The 22,107-nt window shown below is 32.8% G+C and overlaps 4 protein-coding genes across 4 annotated transcripts; 3 read left to right on the plus strand and 1 right to left on the minus strand.

Annotated features, from left to right (window-relative positions):
- LOC18607643 (auxin-induced protein 15A) lies at positions 8,739 to 9,407 on the minus strand. The gene has a single exon (XM_007041907.2). The coding sequence runs from the start codon at positions 9,315 to 9,317 to the stop codon at positions 9,012 to 9,014; it is 306 nt and encodes a 101-aa protein (XP_007041969.1). The 5' UTR covers positions 9,318 to 9,407; the 3' UTR covers positions 8,739 to 9,011.
- LOC18607644 (auxin-responsive protein SAUR21) lies at positions 12,758 to 13,066 on the plus strand. The gene has a single exon (XM_007041908.2). The coding sequence runs from the start codon at positions 12,758 to 12,760 to the stop codon at positions 13,037 to 13,039; it is 282 nt and encodes a 93-aa protein (XP_007041970.1). The 3' UTR covers positions 13,040 to 13,066.
- Positions 14,646 to 15,260, plus strand: LOC18607645 (auxin-responsive protein SAUR21). The gene has a single exon (XM_007041909.2). The coding sequence runs from the start codon at positions 14,755 to 14,757 to the stop codon at positions 15,040 to 15,042; it is 288 nt and encodes a 95-aa protein (XP_007041971.2). The 5' UTR covers positions 14,646 to 14,754; the 3' UTR covers positions 15,043 to 15,260.
- On the plus strand, positions 20,449 to 20,736 carry LOC18607647 (auxin-responsive protein SAUR21). The gene has a single exon (XM_018114839.1). The coding sequence runs from the start codon at positions 20,449 to 20,451 to the stop codon at positions 20,734 to 20,736; it is 288 nt and encodes a 95-aa protein (XP_017970328.1).

Genomic DNA, 22,107 nt, shown 5'->3' on the forward strand with positions numbered 1-22,107 from the left:
AAAAACTTTGCTGAAATTTTAAACAGAAGTAACTAAACAACTTGAAAACTAAAACATAACATGTAACTAAAAACAAACAAAGCTTAAAATTTTAAATTCTCCCCCAAACTTAAAACTAACATTATCCTCAATGTTAAAAAATAAAGAAGAAAAGTTAAGAATACTCCCTTGGTTAATGAAGATCCTCTAATCTTCCTCTTCATCCTCATTATATCCAAAGTTGTTAGGAGAATCCATTAAAGCGACAAAAATCTAAATAAGAAAAAAAAACAAAAACAAATTAGTAGAAAAATTTAACTAAATGAAAAGATAACGTCAAAGGAATAGAGTTTTGAAAGCTTGGGTTGCCTCTCAAGAAGTGCTTCTTTATAATCACTAACTTGAATATGGCACCCCATTCGGCTTTTCTTCATCCACAACAGACGACTTGAGTTTCATTCCATTGACCATAAATGCTCCAATGGCCTCATATTCTATCTCTGTTATCCCACATGGATAGATCTTGATCACTTAAAGAAGACCCAACCATTTTGCCTTATGTTTCCATGGAAAAAGATTGATGGATGACTCATGAAGGGAAGGTAGTAGAATATGCTCCTCATGCCATTGCTTGGTTGTAAGTTGTGGAGGCAGTAGCTTTAACTCTAAAGTTGGCATTTGCTTCACTAGAGGTAGTGGAATGGGTTTTCCTTTATCCACATCAACTGATTCCACTCTATAGTAAGTATTTATAGAGGAAGGATATTTGGTCGAATTGAGTAAATTAGACACTCCTTCCTCCTTTAGCTTAACTTCATCAACTTAAGTTTGCCCTTTAGCTTTTTTAACCACTATTTCCAACTGAGGAAAAGGTAGTGTTAGTGGTTTTTCTTTTGCCTCCTTCTCTTGAGTTTGTTTATTAGACTTCTCAACCATTATTACTTTCTCAACTAACTTCACTTGAGTTTCAACTTGTTTACTATTGCTTGTTACCTCATTTCCACTTGTAAGGGTGACTGTTAAACAAGATTCCTAACTTTCTCTCCTATGAATAGCTTCAGTTTCACTAGGCAAGGTTCTTTGAGGTATATTGTTGATAGAATTTGAAAGTTAACCAACTTGAGTCTCAAGGTTTGTCAATGAAACTGCTTAACTATGAATGAGAGAATTAGTCATTGCCATGAATTGAATGAACATCTCTTCCACAGATGTTTTTTTCTCAATCATGGGAGCTCTCGCTTGAGGTGGAAATCTAGTAAACTTATCAAGCTTTAGAGTTGATGAAGATCTTTGATTGTTACTCCAAGAAAAGTTTTGATGACTCCACCATATAGAATTATAATGTTAGCATACAAGTTGTCTTACAGCCAATTGTGATTCCTTATAAATTGAACTGATTCCCAACAATGGTTACTTGAATGCCCTTTTCCATAAAACTCACATGTCGCAAATGGTCTCTTAATGGCTTAAATTCCCATAGTTTCAAATTTTTGAACAAGGCAGCCACTCAACTAGTCAAAGTAGTTAAAGCATCCATTGTGTGAAAATGCCTAAAAAAAATAAAGAAAAGCAAAAAGAAACAAAACTTGAATTAAGACTAGCTAGCTAGCTATTAATATTAGCAAAAGAATAAAAAAACAATTCCTCGGCAACTGTTCCAAAAACTTATTGAATTTCTAATTCATCAAGACAATTTACCTTAAAACTTTAATCAAATTAGCAAAACATCATGCAAGTGCACACAGTTAACAAGTAATATAGTAGTGAGTGAGTTATCGTCTCCACAGGAAATTATATCTAAATTCTTGCTAATTACTAAAATTGGGTAATCTAATCTTATCCAAGGAAATCTAGTATTGAAATTAATTGAAAATGAAAATTAAAGAAGCAAGGCTAAGCTAGTGCACTAAGCTAAAATAAATTGCAAGTAAATTGAGTTAGAAAATAGTGGGGAAGTACCTAGGATTATAGTTTTAATTAATGCTTTATTTAGACTTAAGATTGACTAATTACCTACTTTTATGCAAAATTAATGCTAGCCTAGGATCCTTAAGTATGTACGATTCTCTGTTGAGACATCGTACAATGGCCTAGCTTAATTTTATTCTCTATATGTCTATTGCTAATTAATTAAGCTAAATTTCTTAAGTATAAGTTCTATAAATTGACTGTATATAGTTAATAGGTGTATGTCTACTGTAGTAACGTGCAAGCCCACGAACCCATCCGCTACAAGTAAAAAATTTAGGGAGTCCCCACCAATCTTTTTTATCTAGATGCGATTAGTCACCTATTAAATTTGTTCTTCTTGACGAAGTCCTAAATTAATTTTAGGATCGTTTAAAGAATAAGACTCAGTCTACGTATTTCAAAATTGGGTTCGAGAGTACGGTTATGCACGGAAAAAAATTAACACTCCTGTGATGCCCATTCCATGAATTGTACCACTTAATCATATGTTATCCTATTAACTTTAACTTTTTAATTTTATTCTTATGTTTCCCTAATCCTTATTTATTTATTTTATCTTTGATTTTATTTATAAATTAAAACATTTTATTTGGTTTTACGGGTGAGATGTGCACATGATGCAATTGTGAAATGCATGACATAAAATATGGATAATGCCAAACGAAAACCTTTTATTGAGTGTACTTTTCAAATTTGCCCATCATACTGGTAGGATCCGAGGGTATTCTCTCACATAAGAAAATACTCGGCAAACTCGCATTCGCAAGTTTAATGAGTAAATCCCATCATCGGGGTAGTCGTTCGTCAATAAAAATAATATTTTCGTAAATGCAGTCTTATTAAAAGTGAAAGTCTTTTATTAAAGATATTCTTTGAGCCCTCTCATTGTACTGGTAGGACTCGGAGGTATCCTTTCACCTAAAATTTTTTTCGAAAAAACTCACCTTCTCAAGCTCCTTTGAAAAATTTCATCCTTGGAGCTTTGACTCGTACACACAATACGTTTAAATGTCATGACATTTAACAATACAATAATGAGGTGTGATGTACCCATAAATTTTAATATTTGTTTATTAAACTTCCTACAACTCTTTCGTTATTTTTTTGAAATTTCTTCTCATTAATTTTCTTTGTATGCATATATATCATGGATAAATATTTTATATTTATTACTTTTATCTAACTATATTTTTTATTTCATTTTATTATATATATTTTTACATTCAAGTATTTATCTATTTTTGTTGTATAAATTTTCCTTTTTATCTAAATACTATTTCTTTTTAAGCCAAATATCTCATTTCATAATTATTATTTACGTATATATTTTTTTATAAATCAATTTATTTCCCATTTTTATTAACCTAACCTATTTTCTTTTTGACTAGCTATTTTTTATATTTTCTCATAAATCTATCTTATATTTTCCTTTTATATTTTAGTTGTATTGACTATAGTGAATTTACCATCATTGAAAGTTTTATTATTTTTTACTATTTATTTATTATCTTCATCATTTCTTTACTTCTGTTGTTTTTATATTTTGCTTAATTAATAATCATGTTTATATATTTTCATTTATTTACGATTAGAAACATAAGGATTTGAAATTAAGACCCTCGCATCGTACTGGTGGGATCTTAATTGAAATCCTTTGCCTAGAAAAATTTATCCGGTATTGTGATTTTACGCACTCCGAATAATATTTCATCATCAGTATGATTTATATAATTTTCACAGTTATTAATATTATAACATGCTTTTAACCAAACCTAGATACTTTTTTACCTATTAATATTGATCCTAAATATATTATTATTATTATTATGATTATTATTACTCTACCCTTTTTGAAATAAATATTTTTTCTATTTTTTAAAAAATTCTCTTTTTACTGTTTTTACTTATTTTTCTATCCTATTTTTTATGACTAAATATTTCATTACTTTTCATATTTGCCATCGATCTAAATTTATTTCTCTACAACTAAATATTTTTCTATTCTTTCCTATTTAAATCTCTTTTTTTTTGTTTTGCTAAATTGTTATTTATTTTTATAACTTTCTACCTAAACCTATAACCCTTTATTTTCTTCTTATATATCTTACCTTTCTAAACCTAAACATTTATAGATAACTATTTATCTATCTTTTTCATTTCCAACATTCTATTTATTATTATTATTATTATTATTTATATCTTTTTTACTATTTCTTTAATTCTTATTCTAATAATACTTTACATGTATATTTTATTCCTACATCATTTATTAATATGCATAACCAACAAAAATGCAAACAAACCCAAGCATATGAAAAATAAGAAGGGGTGAGAAAAGCCCATACCAAGTGGACACAAATAGGCCCAAAAGTTAGCAAACTCTGTTAATACTCTCGTGGGCTAGCTGCGGCCCGCCTCTTCCAACCTTTTCCCTCTTTTTTTTGTGTGTTATGCTATAAATGGTGCCATTTAGCACCTTGCTCCTTACAACCCTAACCATAAATTCTTTCTTTTCTCCTCTCCCTCATTTTTCATTTTCATTTTCTCTTTCTAACAACTGTTCTCCCTTCTCTCTTAAATAACTTCCCCCTCTCACTCTTTTTCTCAATAAAAAACCTAAACCTTCAAATTTTCAAACTCTCATCAACCCTCCACCAACGGCTACTTCCCCTTCCAAAACCTCACCAAACCCATTTCCAAGATCTTGTTTTCGATTTTAATGGTTTTTTGCTTTTTTTCGTTTCTTTGTTTTTTGGTTGTTTTTTGCATTTTTGGTTTCTTTTTTTTTATTTAGTTTTTTATTATGGCTAGGAATTTCGGCTAGTAGAAAACTAGGGTATTTTGGTTCTTGTTTTCTTAAGGATTTTTAAACTTCTAGCAAGGGTTTTTAGGGTTTTAGTAGGCTAGGGTTCTTTAAAAATGGGATTTTTGGCTATTGGTTTTTTTATTTCTAAGGTTCTTAGGGATTTTTTATTTTGCAGATTTGGCTCCTTAGGGTTTTTTTTTTTCAATCCGATCTCTTCCCAAAATAAAAAAATTTGAGGGTTTTTATATAACCCGATTGTCCAAGTTTTTGGACAATCAGAAAGTGAAATCATGCTCTTTTGAGCATGATTTTACAAGTGAGGGACTTTGAGTCAAAGAAAACCTGTGGGTGGCAACCGGAGATGACCCAAATCTAGCTGCCCATTGTTCATTACATGTTTTGTGCAGGCTGTTGACTATGGAGGCCAAGCATGGTTTTTTTTTTAACAGTGATTTATTTATTTTATTTATTATTTGGGTAAAAAATAGGTTCCTACAATTAACAAATCACCTAATTAATTTTTAATTACAATGATTATATACTACCCAAATCATGAACTTTTTAGATTAACTTTGTCAAGTATTAAATATTTCATAAAAATAAGTAATAGTCAATCAAGCATCCAAATTATACATTAATATTTATCATAATCCTAAAAAGGAAAGTTTAGTTTAACATTTCAACAGTCCACAACAAAATTTAAGCAAAACTAAGTATTTCTATAGGGAGATTTTGAGAGAGAGAAATAAACTAGTGAGAGAAAACTCTATTTGTTGTAGCTTTGTCAAGCATTTTTTTCAAGATTTTTCCTCTTCTTTTTTCCTTGTGGAAGGCTCCTTTTGGCCTCTGAAGTTGCTCAACCCAAAACCCCCTTTTCTCAACTCAAAAACATGTATTTAAACCTTCCACTAGCCATAGAACCTTGTGCAAAAATTTCTTCATTAAATGACATATTTTCCCTACAGTCAAAATGGATTTGCGCTACAGTGAAAAAGTCTTTGACTTAGAGCTGTTTTCTTCATGTTTCTTGCTGCAGTGAAACTGTATTTCGCTGTAGTGAAAAACTCTCTTACTTGAGTTGTTGGAAATCTAGCAGCAGTCAAAATGAATCTTGCTGCAGCAATAAACTTGCTGTTTTGTACTATGCAATCTGCTATAGTCAGTTGACTTCCTCTGCATTTTTGAGCATGATACCTTCTGAATTAAGTAAAATGCTGAACATTAAAATTGTAGCCCTCCTCTTAGCTTTCTGTAAGTCCAAGAATCGTGTCGATTGGAGTTCTGTAACTCAAGTTATATTCAAAACATTGCAACATGTTTGGAGGCTAACTTAAGCAAAAGTGCATGATCCTTTGCAAATTTGACATCCAAACTATTTTCACCTTCATCAACATATAGCACAATTAATAGAAGGTACAAACAAGACTTCATAACAATAAAATAGACTCAAATTATTTAATTAAACTTTTAAAGTATGCATAAAATAAATATTAAAAAAAATGTAAAAACAAAATCTAAATTAATTAAAAAATAATTATATTCTTTTCTGTTGCAAATATCTTTATTATCGTTATATTGTCAGAGCATGATGAACAAAACTTGTAAGAAGCATTCATTCAAAACGTACGACAATATTTATATTTAGAATATTTAATGTCTTTATAATACTGACATTTGCTCGATTTTGTCATTTAAGAAATGAATAAAATGAAGTTATTTTCACATAAAAATATATTAATAAAAAGTACGAGATATAAATTTATATTCATAAATAGTGTCTTTTTTTTCCTATATAGTTTTTTTCTTTCTTTTTTTAAAGTTTAGTGTAAATTTTCACTATCTATAATTAAGGACTATTCTTATACTCTTTTATCATGTTTAAGTTGTCATATGTTGATTTTCTTTAGTAAAAAATTTTCAACTTTAACTTTATTATTATATATATTTTTTATGATTAAATTTTAGAAAATATATCTAAAATTTAGATCATTGAAAAATCCTTAAAACATTTTTTTCATAATTTTTATCAATAATAAATAAAAATAAAAAATTAAGTTGAGAAAAAAAAATTTAATTCTTTTACTAATGAAAACTCAATATATGCCAAATTTATTGAAAAAAACAAGAATAGTTGTAAATAAATATATAGATGCGGAAAGTAGTAGTCGTCATCCATAGCTCAATATATATAAGAAGACAAGTGTAATTACATGCCTCGCATATATCAGTAAAATAATAGTCTGTCATAAATGTGGTTTATCTTCCTGCAAACATATATATAGATGCTTGTAGCTTAAGTTTGTCCAATAATATTCATCGTCGTGATTAGCATCTTGAGACCCAAAAAGGCAAACTGACGACTATTACTTTACTTATATATATATAGAAGAAGTATTGTAACTTGTAAAGATTGATGAATAAGGGTTACAAACAGGATTATGTAATGGTTTCAATCATATAGTCATATGATTGCCATGAGTCTCTTGTTGTCCAACTTCCAATCACATTTTTGTTCTTGCATTCAAAATCTTAGAATCGGTTCATCAAACTCTAAAATCGGTTCACACCAAATTCTAAAATTGATTAACAAAATTTAAAACCGATTCATCAAACCTTAAAACCTTAAAATCGGTTCACACAACTCTAAAATTACACTAAACCTTAAAACCAATTTATAAGACACTAAAACTTGATTCACGAAATTCTAAAACCAATTTACCAGACTTTAAAACAAGTTCACCAAACTCTAAAGCCAGTTCACAAAACCGTATAACCTATTCACAAAATTTTAAAACCGATCACCAAATCTTAAAATGTGTTCACAAGATCCTAAAACTAATTCACAAAACTCTAAAACCAATCACCAAAACTTTAAAATCGATTCATCAAACCCTAAAATCAATTCTTGAACTCTAAAATCGATTGATAATCCTTAAAATGAGATTAGTGGCAGGATGAATTGTGCCATCACAGCTACTTTCCGCCTTACTCCTGTTTGCTGAATAAGACTTTAGTTGATTTTTGAATATTTTTATTCATTTTGATAATTCTTTGTATTTATTAATTATAATTAATATATATATATATATATAAACAGCTTTTTTTCTAAAAGAAACTAATTAACCAATTTGTCGTTAATCTGTTCTCTGTTAATAATTTTTATATTTCTAGTAAGTTTTTGTAGAGGATTGAGTAAGTAGTGGGTACCTCCTAAAGTTGTAAAGAATTATTATCAGTGCTATTACAAAAGCCAGCACTAGCCAGACAAAACAAACCACTCGTGTGGTCACATCTTAGAAATGAAATAATTAATTCTGTTTACATTGTCCTATATCCGGTCCTTCACTTTAATTCTCTTCTGCATGCTTTGAAAAAAAAAACTAATAAGGACTTTTTATTTTACCTGATATCTGATAATATTATAACCTTGGTTAAAAATAAAAAAGAATACTGTTAACAAATTATCATATATTTTTTTTTGCAAGGCATTTGTGATTATCATATATTTTTTTTGCAAGGCATTCGTGATTATCATATTAAGTAATATATTTTCTCAATACATTAAAATTTCTCGATTACTGTTGTTAATAAAAAATATTAAATAATAACGGATTAGCGAAACCTTGTAGAAAAAAATTGAGAAAGTGCTTATCTTAATCATACAGAAATCTTCTAAAAAAATCAGCAGAAGGCAACTTGAGTGGCTACTTTTTACCGATTGTGGGTAGGAAATACATAGTGATGGTAGTTGGTTCTGTTACAAGTTTGAAGAATATCCACGTGAGACCACACCTGCTTTCCCTTAGGCGTTAAACTGAACAGGAACAGCAGCAATTTCTAGAGTAAACACAAGCTCTGACGAGATAGTTTTCAGTTTTCTGCCAAGGACAAAAAGCAAGTAGCAAACGTGAAAACTTGGGCAAGACTTTGAGGCTTTGTTCATCGATAGTTTTATCTGATTTTTAGTCTATTTTACTCTGAATTTAACTTGCAGAACGATTGATTGATCATTAATCAAACTGGCTCAGAACAACAGGTTGTTGTCAACAAAGGAATCAGTCTTATTGCTTAACAAATTACAGAAGGTTCACAGGGGATTGAATTAGCAGGACGTGCAAAACAAAAATTTGAAGAGACTGCATTTTTTTTTTGTTTTTGCTTTCACCGTCTCGAATCTTGTTGTCTCGATGTAACTTGTAAGCGAGAAGAAAGAGATTAATGTTGTCTGCATCCTTAATTTTGGTGCTGCAACCATCTATGAACAGTTTAATAATGTAGTTAGACTGATGAAGTACTCTTCACTGCATGGAATTGTGAGACCACCCATTGGATGGTTGAATCCGAATTCTTCCTCAGCTCGATTTAACAGGTCTTGAAACAGAGGATGATTCAAGTAAGTTATCGGAATCACAAATCTCTTCCTGTTGCCTTCCCCAACATAAACTGCAATATGGCCTTTAGGAACATTTGATGTTGCTGCCAATGCATTCCCAATTCTTCCTGAAAGGGTTCGCTGGAGCTTTTGCTTGGCATGAGCTAGTCCCGTTAGTTGGATACCCATCTTAGCGAAGAAAAAAAAGATAGAAGAAGAAGCTCAAGATTTGCTTTAATTGATAGAAAGCTTTAGTGTGTTGAAGACTGAACACTTGGTTTGAAATAGCATCTTTAATGCCTAAATATATAGAGGGAGATACCAATTTGCTAAAACCTTAAAAAACAAAAACTGGATAGGGACAGTGAGATGTTATTGAAGAATGTTTAGAAACATATCAGGTGAAGCAATTAGTCAAGTTTCACATGGTTCTGCTTTGTCTGTTGCTAGGCATCCAGCCCTACCACCTAAAGTAGAGTGCAACTTGTGAAATTTTATATGGATATATCTTCTCAATGTTTTGGACTTATAAAGCACTAACTTCACGATGGTAGCCATGTTCTTTACACCAAACACTCGTCTTGATCATAGGGCATTTGAAGATTCATTTCGCTTATTCACTAAACCATTGAACTTGGACTCTGTTCCTTAGTTGCTTTTCTTTGTGCCAATTACCCAACATACTTTTAAGGGTTATTGCAGTGCCTATAGATCCCCACCACTTGTCCCAAACGATGTTTCAAGACCTTTTGAGATCAGCTAGCTTTTGTTATAGTACTAGTATTCCTCTCATCCGTTCATTTAAGATCAGCTAGTCTGTTTTGCCTGGTTTTTTTTTAACTTAAAATCTATTATGAAGCTCTTATGAAAAATAATAACTTTTAAAATTAAGTTAAAATTGTTTGATAAATTTCTTTTTATAAGTTAAAATTTTTGTTAAAATTATCATAGAATGTATTTTTTTTGAGAGGGTAATATTGTAATTATTTTTAATAAATGAGAATATTTAAAAAAAAATAAAAATTTTCTTATATTTTTAAAAGAAGAGAAGAAAAAACTCCTCTTTATAGCTTTTTTTTAAAAAAATTTTGTTTTTAAAAAAAGTTATTTTTTTAAAAGCTTTTCAAAAAATCATGTTTGACTTAATATTTACTTTTAAGAAATAGATAAGTTAAAAAAAAGTTAGGCCAAACATGCACTAACTTGCTCAAGTTGAATGCAATTCGGTTAATTAATTAATTTGTTAAAACGAAGTTATTTCCAAATCGCAAGTACTATTTCCTTTTTGGCAATATCTCTGTCCTTATTGATTTTCTTGAGTTGAGGCACAACTTGTCATAGACTAACACACTTTCAAGACGCACACGCACGGGCTAACACAGGTAGCTCCCTAAATAATTGACTTTACTAAACTGGATTGACTACTGTGTTTCGTTTGCAAATCTGATTCGTTAGGACTATAACATAACATGATAATAATTTTATGGTTTACTGTTACTTTAATCAGGTATTCGCTGTCCACTGATCTGATTAGTGTTATATATCTTGTTGACATATCAATTACATACATTCACATGTCAGATCTTTGAATGTTCAATGTATGGTCTATGTCAAATGAATCCATGGAGGTGAAGAGTAAGCATCAATGTCCTTTCTATACTGTTACATGTTCAATGTGAATGAATGGCCTGTGTCGAATGTATGCACCAAGGTGAAGGGTAAGCATCAATGTCATTTTAAATATGTCATCATTGGGATATTTCAGATGATTTCCAACAATGTGTTATTTCTCGAAAGTTCCCAATCATGCTTTTTCTTTACAACGGGCTGTTTCTAAAGTTAATTAACGAAGAATAATAAAGAGGGGGGATAAAATCAAACTTTCCATCAGAACTCTGCTACAACCATAGAAGCAGTAAACAAAATATTCTGTTCGGAAAATAGAAAGAGCATTTCAATTGCAATTTATTAGTCCCACAAAACCTCTGCTTCCCTTTACATAGCCAAAATAATCAAGCAACTGTTTAACTCTTCTCTGCACCGAATTGGAGGAGATTGGCTTTGATGTTCTTGTCATTCCCTTTTGGTGCATGTAGGTAAGGGTCAACACATTGACAGAGAACTTATTTGTGCGACAGGAAAGGCAATGCAATGGTTGACAGCAGCAGTAAGTTCCCCAGTGGATCTCAGCCAGTACTGTTCTTGTTTCATGTCTGAACCAGAACTAATACTAGATTCTCCTTTTCTGTTCCTGTCAAAACATAACAAGAGATTATTATGCTTAAGACAAATCCTCAAAGGTACAAGAAAACATAGAAATTTATGACAGAAAATGATGTAGGAGGTTGGAAGATTTTTATGGTCCTTCATTGTCATGTTTACCAAATAAAGAGGGGTAGAGATACATTGGATTCAAAAGGATACACAAAAGCACTACAAAATCACATTGTTCATCCTTGATCCCTGATATGGGGAGTGATCACATGTTTTTGTGTGCTCTAACATAATGCCCTACCAATATTGTGCATACAAGTTGAACTACTCTTTTAGAGAATCTGCAATTTTCCTTACGAAGAAGGGAAAATTTATTGCAAGTCTAATGGTCATATTCAGTCAATAATCAGTTCTCCTTTTGAAAACCACAAGCAACCACCAAATACTCAATACTTGTGAAAGCCACAAGGTGGTCTATCAATTATAATATTAGAATCTATTAGATCCACCAACTAAAATTTGCAGACACACATAAAAGAGCCTCTGCCAAAGCCATGGCTAGTAAGGTTTGGCAGTTCTTAACAATTTGAGACTAGACATGGCAAGATTGGGGAAAAAAATATCATAAGCTGGGTTGGTTTAATGTTTCCATTCAACCTATCACCCCTTCAAGTTTAGGCCCCACAGGCTATAATGTTCATCACACTTGTACAGGTCATGAAACAACTTCACATGAGCTGAAAATAATTTGTTTGCGAGTCCAATCAGTTAAGTCATAAGACTTGTACACACATGGTACTGAAGTGTATTATATATGTTTGTTTGATCAGATGTCCTGATAAAGTATCTGCAATTTTATCTGAATGTTGGTGTCTAGTAGTTAGTCTTTCATCCATCTGATTTGCAATTGATGTATTACGATCAGAAAAAGCACACATGCACTATACATTGACTTGCCATTTAGCAAAAAAATGAATGATTTCATCTGCATATTACAGTCTATAGTTTTTCACCCAACTGGTATGTTGGATAAGCTTTGTAATCATAAAGTTCATGATACATCCATGAGAATTTCAGCTGGACCACCGTCATTTTTTTTTCTATTGACTGGTAGGCCATGAAAAATCCATGATTGCAAAAGTTTTATTAGCAAATCTATCAAAATCTTAAGAATATATAGCTAGTGGAAGGCAAATCCATGTGACTAGGACATTTGTCCATAACAGACCCCATTTAAAGTGAATTTTCTCTTGGCCACATAATCCACTTCCATTTACTGGTCAAAGAAACTTAGAATGTATATACAACTATACAAAGATTGCCATCCACGATATCATTTTTATTTGCTTTTCCAAAAGGTTTAGACATTCATCTCAAGATCCGAAAAACTCTAAAGAGTTGCAATTTAATTAGTCATGGCTTCCCGTACGCCTGGGATTATTAAAGCTAAGCAGTTTGTACGGAGCATTCTTTTGTCCCCCGAGACCACTGATCATGTGCCTAGAGGCCATTTCGTTGTCTATGTTGGAGAGACTCAAAAGAAGAGATTTGTTGTTCCAATCTCATACTTGAAGCATCCTTCATTTCAGATCTTGCTTGTTCAAGCTGAAGAAGAGTTTGGGTTTGATCATCCTATAGGGAGTCTCAACATCCCATGTATTGAAGAAGTCTTCCTCGATATCACCTGCAGTTTGTAGAATTCCTATGACATGGAAAACAATGACTAGAACAGAATCCAAAGGAGTCATTTAACAACTAATTACCCCCATTGACCTAATCCCAATTTTTTTTTTTTTTTTTTTGCAGTAGGACCTCAGATTATTTTGTTTATTCATCCACATATAAGCTTTAATGTAAAGTCAGATCTCTGTTTCTGGTATATACAAAAGCTCATCATCTTATCTTCTCTTCCATGGTCTGTATTTATCCGACAAATGACCATGATGTTTTTCATCCATTGTTATAGCTGCAGAATTGTGCAAGAAAATATGTATTGATTCATTTGCCTGTGGTCTCTCAATTTTTTTTTTCTTTGGAGTTTCATACTGACCTATTAGAATTCATTATCTTTTATCTATCACAGGGGCAATGGCAAATGGCATTAGAGTATTATATGGTAGAAAGCAATTTACAGAGTTAGTTACCAAAAAACTAGCCATACTTATTGCACTTTCATGGAAGATATATCCTTTTTGGCACATTCGAATATAATCTCATGGCAGGCAATTGCCAGCAACAGGAGACCAAGTATTAGCTTTTAGGTAGTTCAGTACTAATCTAAAAGTAATACAGACAAGTAATAAGGCAAACTAATGTGTGCATTTTTGACCTTACCAAATCTCTCTTGTTCAATCAATCTCAGCTATTGGGTAGCTTAAACTAGGCCTGAAAGATTTGACAGTGGAATATTTGGTTCATTTAATAGGCACTTGCCTTAGGAGAAAATCCATGATTGGAAACTATAAATATTGCGGCCTGCACTCGGGCACAGGGCGATTAGACACCAAAGAGGGGTATGCACCACTTACAACTACTTCACGATTGGTTTGTGTTTGGATTAGAAGTTCCTGATCGTCATGATAGTTGAAGAGTTGACTTTCCAGGCCCTGTCTACCAGGAAAAGAAGATCTGTTGTCAACTAAATTATAGATTTCTTTGTATAGTTCATAAATCTCTACAGTCTAGATTTTGTGATTCTAGACAATTAGCATAACGTCATTACCGGGTTAGTTTAGTGCTTGTTCAACCTACTATCTCTTAAAAGCGAGGCTCACCCACCAAAGTTTCTTAAGGTCACCGGTTCCTCACTTGTTCAGATCACCAAACAGTGTCACATGGACTAATAACTTGTTTCATTCTGTATTCAACGGAATTCAAAGAACGAACAGTACAAGCAGCTCTGGTCTTTGATCATGATCATGGGCAAACATGTAGGGCTAACATACCCTCTCATAGTCGCTAGTGGATATGATTACCTTGATTCTTTTGCTAGTCTCCACATAATTTTTCATCCATATGACCTGCGAAGTAAAGTCATTATCATCTGGCTATGATTCAATGATAATAGTATCTCACCATGGGCCATTTTTGTTGGTTTCATTGAATGTTGAGCTACAATAGATTGCAACAGAATAGACCACGATACCAAATTTGTCCAAATGTTATTATTTGTTAGGACGCAAGGCCATGTGATTCCTCACAACATATGTCTCTAAAGGTCTTCCAGTGCTATTCTCTCTTCACCACTCAATTAGCCTGAGACTGCTGACCATAAAGCATTTGCTCTCTATAAATACAAATTCTAATGGATAGCCACCCTGTGCCAAAGCCTTTCCTAGTTCTTTAAGATCTAGTTCTACACTTACATTTCCTCATCTACTACTCGTAAAACAATCTCAATTCACAAAAAGTCATGGGTTTCCGGTTGCCAAGAATTGTTAATGCTAAGCGGAGTCCAAAACGGGCTCTTTCATCTTCAGAGACCACAGTGGTGCCCAAAGGCCACTTTGCTGTTTACATTGGAGAAGCTGAAAAGAAGAGATTTGTTGTCCCAATTTCATTCCTGAAACATCCATCCTTCCAAAATTTGTTGAGTCAAGCTGAAGAAGAGTACGGATTTAATCATCCTATGGGTGCTCTGACGATCCCCTGCTGCGAAGAAGCTTTTCTTGATCTCATTTGCGGTCTGCAAAGCTCATGAGCTATGATGTGAAAGCGGCTAACCAAGAGAAGAGATTGACTCCTTAGGTCAACTAACAAGTACCAATTTTACTTAGGAAGCGAGTGTATATGGTGGATTGTTTTCTGCGATCCCATGCCCTTGTGAACTTAATTATTCTTTGTAACCAATATATATATATATATATATGACCATTTTTTCTTAAGAAAATCGACTTGTTCTTCTCATGAATATTGTTTCTAATGGTGGCTGTGCACTAATCTGTCACTTTGGGTTAAAAGAAGTTCCATACATGATCAGGGTCAATTTGGATGGAAATTCATCTTATTTCTTTAAAAAATAATTGTTTTCCAGTGTTTTGGATATACGGGGTCCATGTAAAATGTCAAGCATCTCATTTCAGGAATGCAGTTGGTACCCATTTCTTTGCTGTCATGGCCCATAGCTCTCATGGTTTCTAATATGATGGCGTTTTATGGGCCATGTGGCCTTAGACAGGTTTGGAACATATGAGATGAGAAGCAGACCACGCCCCTTGTGTAACTTCAAGTACATTACATGGACTTGTCTCTTGTAACCTGTAAGCTTTCCTGGACCTCTTTGCTGGCACATTTCACATAAATGGATGGTCAATTATCCTTTGAGCGTATAGTTTCCAGGCCGAAGCTATCATCAAACTGAAATTTCCGATCAACTCTTTGGTGCAGAGAATGTAGATAGCTAATTTCAATAGAAGTTTATAATTTATTAATATTTGAGAAAAAGTTTCAGACGCCATGACTCATTTCTTGCATTTTATTTTTATTTTGTGAATTAAGCATTTACGGCAGCAGTTCTAAAGTTTTTATTTTTATTAATGTAAACGTACAGGAGAAAATGCATAATTAGACTACTAGTACAGTGTACATCTAGTAATTTGTGTATTCGTATCTTAATCATATTATGTAAACATAAAGTATTAACAACTATAAGAGTAAATATAAATACAACAAGATTAATTAATTATGTTAGGATTTTAAATACATATATAGATACGTTTAATAAACGTATAATATGACACGACATGATTTATATATTTATTAAACGTATCGAGTTAAATTTTATACGACACAACACAATTAACATGATTAAAATTTATACGAATCGTGACTTATTTACACGATTGATATAATTAATACATGATTTATATGATTGACACGATTAAAATGATTAAATTGAACTGAGTATTAAACGAGTCTACCTGACACGTGAATACGATTAAATAAATGACTAATAAACAGGTCATAAATTATATGAATACACGATAACATGATTAACTAATAGTGTTTTAGACGAATTAAATGGGTTTGACACAGTTAAGACATGATTTATTTGTATTTTAACTATATTGATACGATTAATACACGAAATACGATTAGTCCAAACTTAAACCCGCTTAAACTCATGTCATGTTCATATCGTATTACTATATCGTGTACAAAATTATCAAGTATAGTACAATGTTGTAACTGTAATAAAATTCGAAAATTAATTGAGAGTCTATTTGGAAAGTATGAAAATGCTTTTCCAAAAATATTTCCAGCATTTTCAAGTGATTAGAAACAGGAAAATCTTTGCATAGAGGTAAAACGTCTGTTAGTGGAAAAAAACTTCTGTTGACTTGGAATAATATATTTCGCTTTTAAGAACGTAAGATATTTTTCATCTTCACAACAAATTCTCTCCCTCTAACCTTTGCATGCTCTTCCCCTCGCTGGCTTCCCGATCCTTGAATCCATCTCCGACGATCACTTGAACCTTCAATCTCCCTCCATTGTCTTCAAACCCGACTCTTGAGTTTTTTTTTTCAAGAGCAATATCTTTATTGACAAATGTTGAAAAGTTTTTCCTTCGTGAAGCTATTTTTCAATTACCAAACACAGCTTGAAAAGCAAAGTCAAATTAAAGCTTTAGTCTTATTTCTTATGTCATAGTTTCAGTGGAGAGTTATGTGAATCTCACTTCAAAGAGATATGTTTTCCGTGAATAGTGCCATAAATTTGACATTAAAGATAAACTCTTAAGAGAGAATCATGAATCTCAAGTCAACTTTATATTAAAGTAATATTAAGTATTTAAAGTTCACGTTACCTTCAATTTAGAAATTACTTTTTGTGAGATAAAATTTTGAAGCGGATTTTGTACAGATAGTAACATCCTGCTTGTATATACTCTATTATATTTCCATCAATGATTTTCTTTTCTCATTAATTATCAGCAAGTGCATTTTTTCTAACTTGAAAATGGAGTTGTCACCGTGGAAGAGACTACGAAGAGGTGAATATATTTTGGGATTCTTTTATTAGACGTGATGATATATTGAAAGAAATCCAGGAGACACAGTGAATACCGTACCTATATTCTGACGCTAAACAGATCAATGAGAGGTTCGCACTACTTTCGACTACCACTTGAGGATTGACTTGTGTTTAGATTAGAAGTTCTTTCTCCTCATGATACTTGAAGAGTTGACTTTCCAGGCCGCGTCTGACTTTAAAAAAAAAATCAGGTCAACTAAAATAAAAGATTTCTTGTTTTTTTTTAAATGTTTGTAAATCACTTAATATAGCAATCCGAAAGAATTAAGAATACCTTGTTGACATGAACTATACAACTTTACACAATATATGCTGTTGATTAGTATCCAACTTCAAGAAAGCAAAACAGAGAGGAAGCATCAGAAAAGATTTCTTTGTCTAATCCATAAACCTCTTTAGTCTAGATTGGGTGATTCTGGAGGATTCGCATAACATCATTAATTACTAGGGTGGTCAGTGCTTCTGTTCAACCTATTATCCCTTAAAACAGAGGCTCAACCAACCAATTCCTAACATCACCCGTTCCTCACTTGCTGAAGGCACCAAACAATGGCACACGGACTGGTAACTTGTGTTATTCTGTGTTGAACAGAGTCATAGAACAATAGTACAAGCAGCTCTGGTGTTTAATCCTATTAATCGGCAAACATGTAGGGCTTGCATACCCACTTAGAGTCGCTAGTAGATATGATTATTTTGATATTTTGCTGGTCTCAACTGCATAGCATTTCATCCATATGATCCGCAAAGTAAAGTCATTATCATCTGGCCATGAGTCAATGATAATAGTACTTGAAATGGGCCATTATCCTTGGTTCCATTGAATGGTGAGCTATGGCAGTCCCACAAAGTTTTCCCTAGCCAAAGTTTTCCATTATCCTGTGCCAAAGTTTTCCCTAGCCACTTCTCTAAGTCCCACACATACATTTTTCTGCCATCTACTACTTGTAGAAGAATCCCAATCCACAAAGTCATGGGTTTCCGCTTGCCAAGAATTGTTAATCCCAAGTAGAGTCTAAAACGGAATCTTTCATTTTCAGAAACCACAGTAGTGCCCAAAGGTCACTTTGCTGTTTATGTTGGAGAAGTTGAAAAGAAGAGATTTGTCGTCCCAATTTCATTCCTGAAGCATCATTCCTTCCAAAATTTGCTGAGTGAAGCCGAAGAAGAGTATGGATTTAATCATCCCATGGGAGCTCTGACGATCCCCTGCAGTGAAGAAGCTTTCCTTGATCTCATTGGCAGTCTGCAAATCTAATGAGGGTTGATTTTAAAATGGCTAACCCGAGCAGAGATTAACTCTCTCTAGCTCAGCTGACAAACATAGCAATTTTATATAGGAAGCAAGTGTAAATGGTGGATTGTTTTAAGCAATCCCATGCCCTTGTGAACTTCAATTATTCCATCGTAACGAATGTATAATTGAGAAAAAAAGTTTTCGAGACATATTCTTGTCATCGATACGTTTGCTTTGATGTTAGCTACTAATACAATTGTTATCTAAACTTAAGGCTATCCAGTGGGTGGACATTGCTTACCGACTTCAACTACAATCCTTACCAGTACAATTAGTGGCCATTGATATGTGAATATTTTCTGTTAAATTTCACTGTTCAATTTTCGAAGTTTTTTTATCGCACATAAATAGAATATTTCATTTCATTTTGGATAACTTTGAACGTTTATCGAGCTCATATAATTTTTGGGCCATAACTCTTACACCTTTTGGCCCATTATATTTGTCTGTTGGCTTTTGCTCAATTTTTTTTATTGATTTTACAAATTGCTTGTAATAGGAAAATAGAATGACAAAAGAGAAAGCTAAAAAAAAAAATCTAAATTCAAATTTTGTAATCATTTAATTCAATTGATATTTTAAAAAATAAGTCTAAATTGTTTAATTAAATAATATTATATTTGTAGTTATGTCTAATATGTCTAAACAATTATACTTGTACAACAGATATTTTTCTTTAAATAAGAACTCCTCCATTTAGGAAAAACATATAAAAACAATTTTATCAATGCTTCTTTTCTTTTTTTATTTTCTCCAAATTACTTCTATAATGCTTTGTTCCAAAAAAACACTATAAGAGTTTGATCCTCTTATTATACATTAATGATTGTTCAGAGAATTGTTTCGTCAGTATAAAATGAAGTTTTCCATTAAGTAGAAATAATTGATACACACCTTAAAGCTTTTGTTTCCAATCCCTTGTTCTAACATATATTGTGTCATGTATTGTCACACTTGCAAAACATTGAGATTTTCACTCCTTGTAATTTCTTGGGTATTGGCTTGTGTTTAGAATAGAAATTTCCTGATCGTCATGGTGGTTGAAGAGTTGACTTTCCAACTAAAAAAAAGGACTATCAGTAATTACTAGGTTGGTTAATGGTTAGTGCTTCTGTTCAACCTGTCATCCCTTAAAATCTAGGCTCAAATGCTCAACCAATCAAGTTACTTGAATCCTGTTCCTCAGCTGTTCAAGAAACGAAACAATCTCACATGGATATGTAACTTGTTTCATTCTGTGTTCGACATAGTTAAAGAACTAGTGTTTCTAATCGCAGCTCTGGTGTTTATCCTGATCATCAGCAAACATGTAGGGCTAGCAAACCAACCCATAGTCGCCAATATTGGATATTATTTTGATTATTTTGCTTCTTAATATTTCATCCACCTGATCTGCTAAGTAAAGTTATTATTAACAGGCCATGATTTACTGATATTGTAATGGGCCATCATTGTTGGTATATTTCATTGGACGGTAAGCCATGAACGATTGCAACAGAATAGACTACGCTTCGAAATTTGTCAAAATTTTATCACGATTTGGGAGGCAAGGCCATGTGATTCCTCATAGGGTATATCTTTAAAGATCTTCCTTGGGGACTCTTTCTTCACCATTTAGTCAGCCTGGGATTGCCAACCATAGAGCATTTGCGTCCTATAAATACACATTCCGTTGATAGCCACCCTGCAGTACCAAAGCCTTTCCTAATTCTCTAAGTTCCAACACATACATTTCTTTTATCTACTTGAAAAACAATCTCAATTTTCAAAACCATGGGTTTCCGCTTGCCTAGAATTGTTTGTGCCAAGCAGAGGCTAACACGGACTCTTTCATTTTCAGAGAACACACCAGTTTCCAAAGGCCACTTTGCTGTTTATGTCGGAGAAGCTCAAAAGAAAAGATTCATTGTCCCAATTTCATTCCTAAAGGATCCTTCCTTCCAGAATTTGTTGAGTCAAGCTGAAGAAGAGTGTGGATTTAATCATCCTATGGGTGCTCTTACAATCCCCTGCAACGAAGAAGCTTTCATTGATCTCACCTGCAGTCTGCAAAGCTCATGAGAGTAGCAGAGATTAACTCTCTTTAGCTCAACTGACACATAGCGGTTTAATAGTGATAAACACAGAAGCCATTAATTCTCAAACATAGTCTCGAGCAACTTCTCACACACAACACCACACGTCTTTAATAGTGAAAACTATCCCATATGATCAGTCAAAATGAAAGCTTGCCTAAAGGCATTTGACATATGGGAGGTTATTGAATAAGGAGGAGAACTTCCTGCACTCAGAGCTAATCCCCAATAGCTCAGATAAAACAACACAATGAAAAAGTTGCAAAGAGGTACAAATTGAGCTCTGTCATGCATCCACTGTGCAATGATAAAAGGATTTCATCTTCACAAGGATTATGGCCTGTAAATTAGCCAAAGAAGCTTGGGATAAGTTGGAGGAGTTTCAAGGTTCAGAAGGATCGGGCAAATGCGAATTCTCAACTTGATGAAAGAGTTTGAGGTGCTGGGAATGAAAGATAATGAAGATGTCAAGAATTACACTAATAAGCTCATGAAGATAGTAAATCCAACGAGACTGTCAGACAAAGAAATGCCAGAAAAAAGAGTTGTGGAATGGGTATTGTTGAGTGATGTTCCAGAGGCATTTCAGGTGTTTGGAAGAAGGAAAATCTTTGTGAAACATTTGAGGGTCAACTGCCTTTAGATCTTTCGCCATTTAAAGGCGCAATACATTTTCCATCTTTACAAAAGACCCTCCCTCACCCTCTCCTCCCTATAAGGCTCAAACGTCTTCACGCTCTTCCCCCTCACCTCTTCTCCTGGTCCTTGAATCCATCTTCGACGATCACCCGAACCTTGAATCTCTGTCCATCATCTTCAAACCCTAATGTTAAATTTAATTTTTTTTGAAAGATAATTTTTTGTTAAAAAAATTTTCTTTCATTAAAGTATTCCTGTTACCAAATGGAGTCTGAAAAGCAAAGCCCAATTAAAGCCTATGTCTTATGTCCTGCCTATGTATAATCGATTAAACTTCCAACAATGGGCTTAATTTTTTCTTTTCTCATACTAGTAAGTGCATCTCATTTTCACATGAAAATTGGGTTGTCGCCGTAAAAGAAAATGTTTTGCAGCAGTTTTGGCTTAGTAAGACGTCAAACAAAACAATACCAAAAGGTGAATAAATTTTGGGATTTTTTTTATTAGACGTGATAATATATTTAAAGAAATCCAGGACACACAGCGAATACTGTACCTATATTCCAACACTAGAAAAAGTCAAGGTGAGGTTTGGTTGCACTACTTGAGGATTGACTTGTATTTAGATTAGAAGTTCCTTATCCTCATGATAGCTGAAGAGTTGACTCTGTGGCCTGTCTGACTTTCAAAAAAAAATATGGTCAACTAAAATGGAAGA

The sequence above is a fragment of the Theobroma cacao genome, chromosome 2 (assembly GCF_000208745.1).
Source record: "Theobroma cacao cultivar B97-61/B2 chromosome 2, Criollo_cocoa_genome_V2, whole genome shotgun sequence".
NCBI lineage: Eukaryota > Viridiplantae > Streptophyta > Magnoliopsida > Malvales > Malvaceae > Theobroma > Theobroma cacao.

Bases quoted from the DNA above. Each gene is read 5' to 3' on its own strand.
- LOC18607643 (XM_007041907.2), bottom strand. From the start codon at position 9,317: ATGGGTATCCAACTAACGGGACTAGCTCATGCCAAGCAAAAGCTCCAG.
- LOC18607645 (XM_007041909.2), top strand. From the start codon at position 14,755: ATGGGTTTCCGGTTGCCAAGAATTGTTAATGCTAAGCGGAGTCCAAAA.
- LOC18607644 (XM_007041908.2), top strand. From the start codon at position 12,758: ATGGCTTCCCGTACGCCTGGGATTATTAAAGCTAAGCAGTTTGTACGG.
- LOC18607647 (XM_018114839.1), top strand. From the start codon at position 20,449: ATGGGTTTCCGCTTGCCTAGAATTGTTTGTGCCAAGCAGAGGCTAACA.